The sequence below is a fragment of the Nomascus leucogenys genome, chromosome 7b (assembly GCF_006542625.1).
Source record: "Nomascus leucogenys isolate Asia chromosome 7b, Asia_NLE_v1, whole genome shotgun sequence".
Classification (NCBI taxonomy): domain Eukaryota; kingdom Metazoa; phylum Chordata; class Mammalia; order Primates; family Hylobatidae; genus Nomascus; species Nomascus leucogenys.
Genome location: NC_044387.1, coordinates 93,386,878 through 93,398,392, shown reverse-complemented (window position 1 = coordinate 93,398,392; position 11,515 = coordinate 93,386,878). Strand labels below are relative to the sequence as shown.

The 11,515-nt window shown below is 41.9% G+C and overlaps 1 protein-coding gene across 2 annotated transcripts in view; it reads right to left on the bottom strand.

The window, feature by feature from the left end:
• Window positions 1-307: 307 nt before the first annotated feature.
• Window positions 308-11,515, bottom strand: part of GALNTL6 (polypeptide N-acetylgalactosaminyltransferase like 6) — a 1,250,255-nt gene continuing 1,239,047 nt past the window's right edge. The window contains exon 13 of one of the 2 annotated variants that reach the window (XM_003257974.4): window positions 308-1,924. In XM_003257974.4, the coding sequence (XP_003258022.2) occupies window positions 1,757-1,924 (168 nt within the window). In that variant the 3' untranslated portion in view covers window positions 308-1,756. The remainder of the gene's footprint in view (window positions 1,925-11,515) is intronic. The other variant, XM_012507976.2, reaches the window with a different exon arrangement.

Genomic DNA, 11,515 nt, shown 5'->3' with positions numbered 1-11,515 from the left:
AAGGTTCATGTACTGTATTAAAGTTTCTGAATGTGAATATTACTTTAGTGGGCATCCCCAAGGAGGCATAGTATTCTCATCTAGTGACTGAAAATCTCAAGTTAAATCACAGTAATATCCAGAACCAGCTTGGGTAACAGAGTGAGGCAACACAGTACAAGATAAAAAACACAGGAATAGGGCTCAGAAGGCATCAGCCTTGCCAGGAGTTGGGCCTTTCTGGGCTTTTGTGATTCATCTGCAGAAGCAAAGGGATTGGATCCTAGGAGTCTTCCCAGTTCTAAAATTTAATGCTCTAGATCCAAGATGTTATATAAATTTTTATTAACAGGAAAACCAACTTCAAACAAAAAGCAAAAAGAAAGCAAAGTTAAAACATTTTTATACCGAAAAAACTTGAGAGATATAGTAAACATGATTATTTTTTCCCGAGAACCACCTTGATACCTGTATTTTCTTCCCCCAACGTGATATTATTGAACAGTAAAAAATTGTTTTAAGGATTAAGTGTTCCATTTAGTTTTTGGAGCATTCCTTTTTGCATCCCTGAAATATTGTCCCATTAACAGAAAATGGTATCAGAAACACTTTTTTAACTGTAATTCCTTTTATGAGCTTCCAAATAAAAGAACATCATTAATATCAACACTACAAAAGAACAAGAAAAAAATAAAAAACAAAAGCAAAACCCAAACAAACAAACGAACAAATAAAACCACTTCTAAGCTCCCACCACTGACTAAACAGAATTGAAGTGAACCAAGCCATTTTCACATATCACTTGGAGTGTAGATTTATTTGGGTTTAAGAATCTCCTAAACAAATTACATCAACCTCACTCCATTTCCTTGCTTAATAAAAATTATGACTGGACAAATGTCAGACTTTTAAGATTTTAAAAATAATAGAAAAGTAAAAATAGATTTCTCAGGGAAGTCCCTCTCCTAAATCTTATATGGTTTTGCTGCTTCTGTGAAATCTTTCTTTGGAGTAACTTGATAGCATAGATTTTTGTTTTTGCTTTTGTTTTTAACTGGATTCATAGAAGGGCACTGAATTAGAAAATCAGTGGATTCATGGAGCATAAACTTTCATAAATAAGAAACCTTTGCTCTGAAAAAAAATGGCAAATATAAACGAAAGAATGGGAACACTGGATGTCCATTTCATTATGTAATTTAAGTCTTACATTAAATATTGCACCCTCATTAAAAAAAAAAACAGAATAGTATGAGCACTCTGAAATCATCTGCAGCACTTTTAAGGGTTAAACCTGTTGAACCCATTCTTAGTCAGAGAATGGCACCAAAGAGTACAGCTCACCCCTTAAGCTTGGCTAGTTCTAAACCTGTGATATCCTCAGGTTGTCAGAGCAGTCATGCACTCCGTTTTCACCCCCCTCCCACCCAGTTAATAGGATCCATTCATAGCTACTCACTACTGCAGGATTTGACCTGAGAAATGCTAGGATTTATTAGCTCAGCAGTTGTTTCGAAAAGTCCCTAAATTATCTTTGCCCTTGACCAGCAAGGGAACTGCTAGTCTCGAGTTCTCAGAAGCAGCTGGTGAGATTCTCAGCCAAGTTCTTCAGATGCAGGAAGTTCTTCAAAACAACCTACTTTGACATGGCATTTACAAATTTTTAAACCAGCCTTCCTGGATCGAGGAAATGTTATTCCTGACTCCTTCGACCCAGATGCTGGCTAAAATTTAATTTATAACCTGTAGGTCATCACTCTTTCTTTCTTTCTTCTTTCTAGGAGCTGGCATAGTGGTTAAATTTTTCTAAAACAGTCATATTAATGTGTTCAAAAATCCACTGCTGAGTCTCAGAGAGAGGATCACATCTGGCCATGAAAATCTTCTTCTCTGCGGGGTTGCAATCCATGCAGCTGTTGCTCACAGGATGGAATAATGTTCTGTCCTGGAGGAGTGAGGAAGAAAAGAAAAGGCTGTTGTAATACGTGGTGAATGGTTACAACCCAAAATATACAGAAGTAAGATATTTCTGTTTATATTTCAGTATATATTCATTGTGTAAACAGAACAGCTCCCAAATCAAACAATAGCAGGTGGAGTTGCCAATATGGAATGCGAATTTGTAGGCTGTATTGGCACTATGTAGGGCCTACAAGCAGGTTCAATTAGAGACAATAAATGTATTCATTCATTCATTCAATCATCCACTTTTTTAAAAAAAGCAATCCGTTCATTTTCTGCTCTGTGGTGAGCTTTTTGCTATCTGCTTAGATTTTGAAAATAATAAGTATATGGGGTTGCTTGTCAAGTAGCCAATAATGTAGCTATCTGGGAAGAAACACATACACAAAAAATTATATTTTAGTCCACAGTAAATAATACCCCCTGCTCACACGCACACACAATGGCTAGAAGAGTCATAATTCCCTCACATTGAATCTCTAATGGGAAAGAGAAATACAAAACAAACAAACAAAAAAAACAGCAGTCAAAAGTGCTGGGTTCTCAGCTGCCCTTTTCAGAAGATGAATATAAGTTTGGGACAAGGGACACACAGGCAGTAGCTGAATGTACAAATTCAATTTGCTAGCTCTTGAGCTTCAGTCTCCTCTCAGTCCCTTTATTGATATAATGCAGGTGTTCAGTGCTGCCGTTCTCATTGCTATCTGCAAAATGGAGGAGGCAACATTCATTTTAAAAAAGCCCCCAGGTACATGATGCAGATAACAGCCCAGTGAATGAAAATATACCACGGGGACAGAAAGTTTAAGTAGTGAGCAAGCTCATTATCTGAACAAGCTCTGTTAACACACACCCCCTTTTAATTGTGTTAAGTGGGGAAAAGGTAATGCTAAAAAAAATTTCCCAACTAGTAATAAATTTTACCTCTAATGTTGTCTATAATGCCAGTAATACAAGAAAACATCCCCAAATCACTGCTTATATTTTAGGATCAAGTAATGTTTTATTATTTAGTTTAGGAAAGGTTTACAGGCTCTGGTTACCTTTATCTGAGGAATACTAAACTTGCAATGCTTTTAGAATTAGGAGTTTCTCAGGCAACCTTTGTAAACATTTCTGGGTTGCTCCTGGATTTTAAGACTCCATCAACCAATATTTAATGTCCTTTTAGGATCCGGATGTTTGCATAGTTAAGCACTGCATGAAGGAAGAAAGAATAAGGAAGGAGAAAGGCAACCTGCAGGCAATTCAGTTTGCCTGTTTCTATTTTCAGTGTAAACAAAGAGCTGTGCCTAATACAAAGGCTTGCTATTCTCTTCTGCTCTCTTTATGAGTTTCCTGAGTTTATTGTGGATTTTACTTTCCTTACACAAAGAGGGCTCCTGAGATCTCCTTGCCATTTTCTTTCCCTCCTGCTTCATTAATTCCACCCGTCTCTGACCCCAGGGAAAGACTCTGAGAAACTCTCTCGTCCCTCTCCTCTGGGGTGGAGGAAGCAGCTTCCAGGAGGAAGGAGAATGCAGGCTGCAGCTCACTCTGCCAGCCCTTCTTTCTGGGGGTCCTAGATATTTTCTGTCCCAGATGCCTTCTCCCAGCCAGTGCTGTGGCTCCTCAGGCAGCAGTCTCCTTCACCATCTTCTCTCTTCTTCCCCAGCATCTCTCATGCTCATTCTCCCAGCCCCAACCAATAGTGAAGCTACATGGATCTAATATATTTAGGTCAGTTTTTCAAAGAGCACTCTTAAGCTGTTATAGTCACGAAAATTCTAGGTGACCTGCTACATTCTAATTCACTTTGTTCTATACACATGCACTTCTTGCCCCCTCTTCACTGTCTGTATTTTTTCCTGTTGTTACCTTTATCAATAGCTCATGTGGGGCTGGGTAGCGTGGCTGACGCCTGTGATCCCAGCACTTTGGGAGGCCATGGCAGGCAGATCACATGAGGCCAGGAATTCGAGACCGGCCTGGCCAACATGGTGAAACCCCATTTCTAATAAAAATATAAAAATTAGCCGGGCGTGGTGGTGCACGTCTGTAAATCCAGCTATGTGGGAGGTGGAGGCAGGAGAATCGCTTGAACCCAGGAGGCGGAGGTTGCAGTGAGCCAAGATCAGGCCACTGCACTCCAGCCTGGGAGACAGAGCAAGACTCTGTCTCAAAAAAAAAAAAAAAAAAAAAAAATGCTCATGTGGACCCTCCAGATGAGCATAATTTCCCCCTCAAAACACATAACTTCGTGAGAGTTGAGAAGAGGAGTAGGACATGTTTCTATTCTCTTTTCTTCCCTAGCTTGTGTACCTCAGCATGCATGCAAATGCCAAACCAGACTTTCTGAACATTATATTTTTTCGAACATTATTTTCTGAGCCATCAACTGATCATATTTTTCCAAATCCCATATTGGAACACATGCTCTGAGAAATATAGGTGTACTCCTGGGCTGAACCAAGTCAAGTATGCAGATATACCACTACCCTGAACCATCCAGAATGTTTTCTGTTCTTGTACTTCATGTTCTCATAAAAGTTGAAAAATTGGATTCCCTTCATCTGTCTATGTCTGAGAAGCTTCATCAGTAAAATGAGGTTGGGGGGGATTAGATAAATCTCTGGAGCCTCTCCTAGTCATAAAATTGAATGAGCATTTTATTCCAAAGGTCACTAGTGACAGAGACAAATGACGAGGTGTCAAACTAGAGACCATCCACAGTGATCAGTAGATCCACAGACTAATTGTTCCCTGGTTGGAGACAGAGCTCTGCTCACCCTTGTCTTGGTAGTGCCCAGCAAGTCCCGGAGGTGAAGCTTCTCGAAGCGCCCTCTGCCTTGCCCATAGCAAGCACTTTCCACTTTTGACCTTGGGGGCTAAGCTACATCGTTGCCATCTTTACGTTTCTACTCAGCTAAGCTTGTGAATCACTAAATGTCTTTCCTGATGCTTTTCCTGGTTGGACTTAAGTCAGTGGATCAAGTAATTGTCTTTTGAATGTGGTCTTTGGTTCCATGACAGCCTTTCCCTCCTCTGCCCTTCACCTCAGTGGTCACAGCATTGATGGCTGTAACAGAACTGAACACAGTTTTTTTTTGTGGAATAGACTTCTGAGTGTTTCGGCAAGTCTGCTGTTCTAAAACAACCCTCCCTAAAGGATGACAGAATATGTCCTTTCTGTGCTTTTAACTAGATTGTTCTTTGTCCCTGGAGGATGGCACGGCCTGTGCTCTGGCTATTCACAGTGTAATCCAGCAGTGCATTTCCCTTTACTCCTCCCACTTTTCCTGGATGCCTACTCCATCTATTTTTGAGTTTTTCTGTTTGTTTGGGTTTTGTTTTGTTTTGCCTGAGAAAACTAGAAATCCTTGAGAGGAAATGTGAAAGTCTGAATCCAGGACTACTTCCTAATCAATGCTCAATACCAGTCGATCGGTCCACCTTGGCAAGTGTTGGTGCGCCTTTCCAGGTAGCTCATTGAAAGGGGCGCGTCTTTGTAGCAGGCCCGTGGACTTGATTGGCATGTGTGTGACACTTGGTGGCACTCACGGGTTTGTACTAGACTTTATTAGGTTCCATAGTCCTATGGAACCTAATAAAGAATGTGTGAGTTACAGAAAAGATTGTGTGAGTTACAGAAAAGATTGTGTGAGTTACAGAACTCTAAAAGAATGTGTGAGTTACAGAAAAGATTCCACACTGGTCATAAAAGAACCAAATGCTAAAGATGCAAAGATAGTAAAATAGGTATATGAGTCCATTATGTATAGGAAGGTGATTCCAAGAATGAAACTACCACATGGGGGGTGGAGAGACAACACAGTCCTGGGGAAAGTGCTTGGATTTGTGGCATAGGGGATTTATCAAATTTCAGTCCTGCTATGTAATCTTGGACAACTTGTTTAATTTTCTGAACCTCAGGTTACTTATCTGTAACATGTAAATGACAGTATGCCTCACATATTTATTTTAAGGATAAAAAGAGTTAATAAATATAAAATCACTGGCATAGTGTCCTGCCTATAAGTAAATAACTAAGTAATAGTGATTCCTCCCTCCCTTTCCACTACTTTATTTTCAGTCAGGGAGCATCCCTAGTTCTAAAAATCAGAACGTACCAACCATCTGGTCTGAGACCAGCTATTTGACACCAAATTGTGTCTTCTGAAGTCCTGGCAAAATAGAATTTTCAAAAGTTAGCCTCTGCCTCAACTCGTTATCCAAATTGATGCAATAGTACCTCGCGTTTTAAGCAAAAGGATTTATGGAGCGAAGGTATCTATGGCTCTGAAATGAGCTCTTCTGTGCAATTATGATCAGATCTTGTATCTGATCTATGTGTTTAGGTCCTTTGCCTGGAAGATAACATTAATCACATCAGTTGAGTTTGACAAATATTTATTAAGTGACTTTTATTTTCTGGTATGTATAAGGAGAGAGCATAGAAAGATAACCTAAGAGGCACCCTCTGACCCACGACATAGGGGAGACCAATAGGTAAACAAGAATTGTTTGTAGTAAGCTAGGCATGGTGGCTCACACCTGTAATCCCAGCACTTTGGGAGGCCAAGGTGGGCGGATCACCTGAGGTCAGGAGTTCGAGACCAGCCTGAGCAACATGGAGAAATCCCGTCTGTACTAAAAATACAAAATTAACCGGGCCTGGTGGTACATGCCTGTAATCCCAACTACTCGGGAGGCTGAAGCAGGACAATTGCTTGAACCTGGGAGGCGGAGGTTGCGGTGAGCCGAGATCGCGCCATTGCACTCCAGCCCAGGCAACAAGAGTGAAACTGCAACTTGAAAAGATAAAAAAAAAAAAAAAAAAAGAACATGGCACATGTATACGTATGTAACAAACCTGCACGTTGTGCACATGTACCCTAGAACTTAAAGTATAATAAAAAAAAAAGAAATATCTGTAGTAAAAAAGTGTCAATGAGATTGTAGATGAGGGTCAGTAGAATATGAATTAGGTTGTTCTAGATTTAAGGAAGAACATATGAAAACATATATAAAATAATATGTATACTTATGCATTCAATTTATTCAACAAAAAATATATTGGGCACCTGCTATTTGCCAGGCACTATTTTAGGTGCTTGGAATATGAACTTAAAGAGACAAAAATCCCTGCCCTCCTGGAGCTTCTTTTCGAGAGGTAGGGGTGAGGTTGGGGCAGTGGGGGCACAGACAATGAGCAATGAACATAGTATGTAAACACATAGCCTGTTCAGAGGTGACATGAAAAAAATCAAGGCAGTCAGAAGGACCTGGAGTGCCAGGGGTGGGGCCAGTGTGAACATTGAATAGAGTGGCCAGGGAAAATCTCACTGAGAAGGTAACATCTGAGGAGTCTCAAAGAAGGTAAGTGAATTAACCATGCAAAGAGTCTCAGACCTTTTCACCCAGAGGGAATGGCCAGGGTCTGGGCCCTAAGCAGGTATGCACCCTGGTGGTTAGAGAACAGTGAGGAAGCCAGAGTGAGGAGATGTTGTCAGAGGTGATGGAGACTGGGTCTTGTGCCACAGACCAGCAAGTCGTGTGGTATAGCTGGAGCAAGGGGAAAAATTCCAGACAAGGATATCCGAGAGGCAGGCAGGGGCCACATCATGATGAGATGGTGGTACAGTGCTAAGGCTTGACTTCTCATGAAAGTGTCTCGGAATGATCATTGGGGGATTTGAACAAGAGTCACAGGGTCTATAGTTAGGGTGGCAGTGAGGAAGATGGAGGAGGGGTAGAAAGGCATTGGACTACAGTAATAGAGAACCACAAGAGGCTACTGCAATGATTCAGATTTCAGCTGATGCAAAAACGAGAGCAATGGGGATGAGTTGGGGGTGACCCAGGGAGTGATCTGAGAAGTGAAATGCATTGTGCATTCTGAGTAATGAGATGTGAAGGTTGAGGTAGAGGGAGGAGGTGGATGTCTAGAGGAAAAGCTGTATTGAGGCAAGAAATGCAGAAAGAGAAACAGGATTTGTGTGGGAATGATAATGAGTTCCGTTTTAGGTATGACTAGTTGGAGATGCTTATGGGACATCAAGGTTTAGATGCCCAGTGAGCAGTTAGATATAGACTGGATCTCAGGGTAGCTCCTCTGTGTCAAATTGGGAGACTCGAGTTACCCCCTCCTATCAATTTCCATGTAAGTAGAAAGATTCATTTTAAGAGTGTACATTGGAAGAGGATGTTTCTGTAAGAGAGAACTCCTTCCTGTTCAAAGCCTTTTGTGTCTAATATGGCTATGAGGGAATGAAGGCTTGGAATTAAGAAACCAGTTTTAATCCTAGTTTTATCTCTGACAGTAACCTTTTGTGGTCACTTAGTTTGTCAGTGATTCAGGGTTTCCATCTGTAAAGTGAATGGAGTGGGCAGGAGGGGAGTGGGATGAGACAGGGAATTAAAAGATCTGCTTTCCCACCTCTTAGGGTTGTGCAGAAGAACAAGGTTGATATTTGACTATCCTTTGAGCCATCTGGAAGAAAGACAAATCAAGGAGGCTTTTTCTGCCTATTTTTACTGTCGGCATCTGGGAGAACTCAAATAACACCTTGATAGGCATAAAAGGGACAAAGCAGTCTTTTTGTCTACCTTTTTACTTTTTTTTTTTTTTTTTTTTTTTGACAGCTAGAATTCCTCACTAGAGGGGAAAATTGGTCTTCCTGCATCAGTGGTTAATTTGGCCAATCAGAAATAATGTTTCTTGGCTGGGCACAGTGGCTCATGCCTGTAATCCCAGCGCTTTGGGAGGCCGAGGCGGGTGGATCTCCTGAGGTCCAGGAGTTTGAGACCAGACTGGCCAACATAGTGAAACCCCATCTCTACTAAAAAACACAAAAGTTAGCTGGGCATGGTGGCGCATGCCTGTAATCCCAGCTACTCGGGAGGCTGAGGCACCAGAATCACTTGAACCCAAGAGGCAGAGGTTGCAGTGAGCCGAGATCACCCCACTGCACTCTAGCCTGGGCGACAGAGCAAGACTCCATCTCAAAAACAAAGAAAAGAAATAATGTTTCTTAATGCCCTGACAGAGCCCCTTGGTGTGTGTGCTGAGACGGTGCTGGCTACAGCAAACCTTCAAACCCTCCTTCTGCTCTTCTCACCAGCATTTCTGGGCTGTGGTCAAGTGATGTGCACAATCTGTCCTCAATTCTCCTGAGAGCAGCCAGGATCATAAAAAAAAAAATCAATCCTGATGTGTTAGATGCCTGCTCTGCAATCCATTCAAACACTTCACACTCTCTTAGCAAAATTATTAGCATGACTTACAAGGTCTTGTGTAGTCCTGCTTCTACAGATGTCTGGCCTTTTTTTTATTTTTGAGACAGGTTCTCACTTTGTTGCCCAGGCTGATGCGCAGTGGCGCCACCTTGGCTCACTGCAGCCTCGACATCCCGGGCTCAAACAATCGTTCCCTCTCAGCCTGAGTAGCTGGGACCACATGCGTGCTGCCACCACACACAGCTAATTTTTGTATTTTTTTGTAGAGATGGGGTTTTGCCATATTGCCCAGGCTGGGATGTCTGACCTTATGTAACTTTTTTTTTTTTTTTTGAGACGGAGTCTTGCTCTGTCACCCAGGCTGGAGGGCAGTGGCAGGATCTCGGCTGACTGCAAGCTCCGCCTCCCTGCAAGCTCCGCCTCCCTGCAAGCTCCGCCTCCCGGGTTCACGCCATTCTCCTGCCTCAGCCTCCCGAGTAGCTGGGACTACAGGCGCCAGCCACCACGCCCGGCTAATTCTTTTTGTATTTTTAGTAGAGACAGGGTTTCACTGTGTTAGCCGGGATGGTCTTGATCTCCTGACCTTGTGATCCACCCGCCTCGGCCTCCCAAAGTGCTGGGATTACAGGCGTGATCCACAGCGCCCGGCCCTTGTATTACTTTTAATGGTAAAAACTGCAGTTACTTTCGCACCAACCTAATAGTTCATTTTCCGTCGCACGTATGCATTTCAACTGGCTTCTTTCTGTTCTGAGAAAACCAATATCCTGCTTGTCTCAGGGCCTTGCACAAGTTGGTCCGGACGTCTGGGGTCTTTTTCTCCATCACTTTCTTTACCTATCTAAAAAGGTAAAAGTCTCCATCTTTTCGGTGTCCATTTAGAAGTCAGTTTGTCACAGAAGGCTTCCTCACCCTTCTGATCTGGATGGTGCCCAGTGTTTTGTGTTCTCATATTATCCTGTACACTTCCTTTAAGTAGTATTTGTCTGCTTCCCCTCTATACTGAAATCTCCATGAGTAGAACAAGCCCATATGTTTTGCATCTTGTTTCCGTCTATCCATATCTCTTTAGCTCCCCTCAGTAAACCTGCCCCAAGTCATGTGAACATAATAGCTACTATTTGCCAAATGTGTATCTAGGCGTCAGGCAGTGCTAAGTATTCTACCCAGAGTTTCTCTCTCTCTTTTTTTTTTTTCCTACCTAAACCCACTAAAGCAACCTGAAGAGATAGTGAATGTGGACAAACAGGAAGCTAGATTCACTTATTCATTCATTCAGTGAATTTGAATTTAGTACCTATTATGTGCCACAGAGTGTTTTAGATGCTGGAAAGAGTGCACGAAAGAAAGCAGAGAAAAATTCCTGCTCTCATGAAATTGATATTCTAAGATTTAGCTATAACTAAATAGTTAAAATAGTACAGAAATGTACAGTGTAGAAATATGACTAGTTAGCTCATCTATTTCTGTATGCAAATCTATTTGGAGAACTAAAATCAAATCAGAAGTTATCTTGCTGAATGCATGGTATAGTAGCGGCTAACATCAATTGAACTCTTGTTATGTGCTATGCTCTGGGCGCACTTAAATTTTTTTTTTTAATCATCAGAATAACCTGCTAAGGCACATACTAAAGTAGATAATAAAGGGAACAGAAATTCATAGTAAGAAAGTTGCGGTCCCAAAGCCAGCATCCACAGTGGGGCCAGTGACTATTATCAGGCCCTGCAGGAGCCAGAGCCTGTGCTCTCTCTCTCCTCTCTCTCTCTCTCTTTTCTTTTCTTGAGACAAGGTCTTGCTGGGTCACCCAGGCTGGGGTGCAGGAGTGCAGTGGCATGACTCACTGTAGCCTAGTCCTGCCAGGTTCAGGTGATCCTCCTGCCTCAGCCTCCCAAATAGCTGGGACCACAGGTCTGTGCCACTATGCCCAGCTTTTTTTTTTTTTTTTTTTTTTTTTTTTTTTTTTTTTTTTTTTTTTTTTTTTGTAGAGACAGGGTTTCACCATGTTGCCCATGCTGATCTTGAACTCCTGGGCTCTAATGATCTGTCTTGGCCTTTCAAATGCCTCAGCCTCCCAAAATGCTAGGATTAGGGATGAAACATAACTCAGAGGTTAAGAACACAGACCGGGCGCAGAGTCTTTGAGTTACGTTTCATCTCTTTTCTTGGCTGAGCCAACTACCAGTCCTGCTCCCAACCCACACCTGCTTGCTAGGAAAGAATTGTCCTGATCAACAAACACTAATTTGATTTTTTCATAGTTCCTATTAACAAGATTCTTTTCTGTTTGACAGTCTAGATCTGGGCAGGCATTCAATTCACAAAAACTTTCTCTTTATGGAAGAGCCCCAGGGGA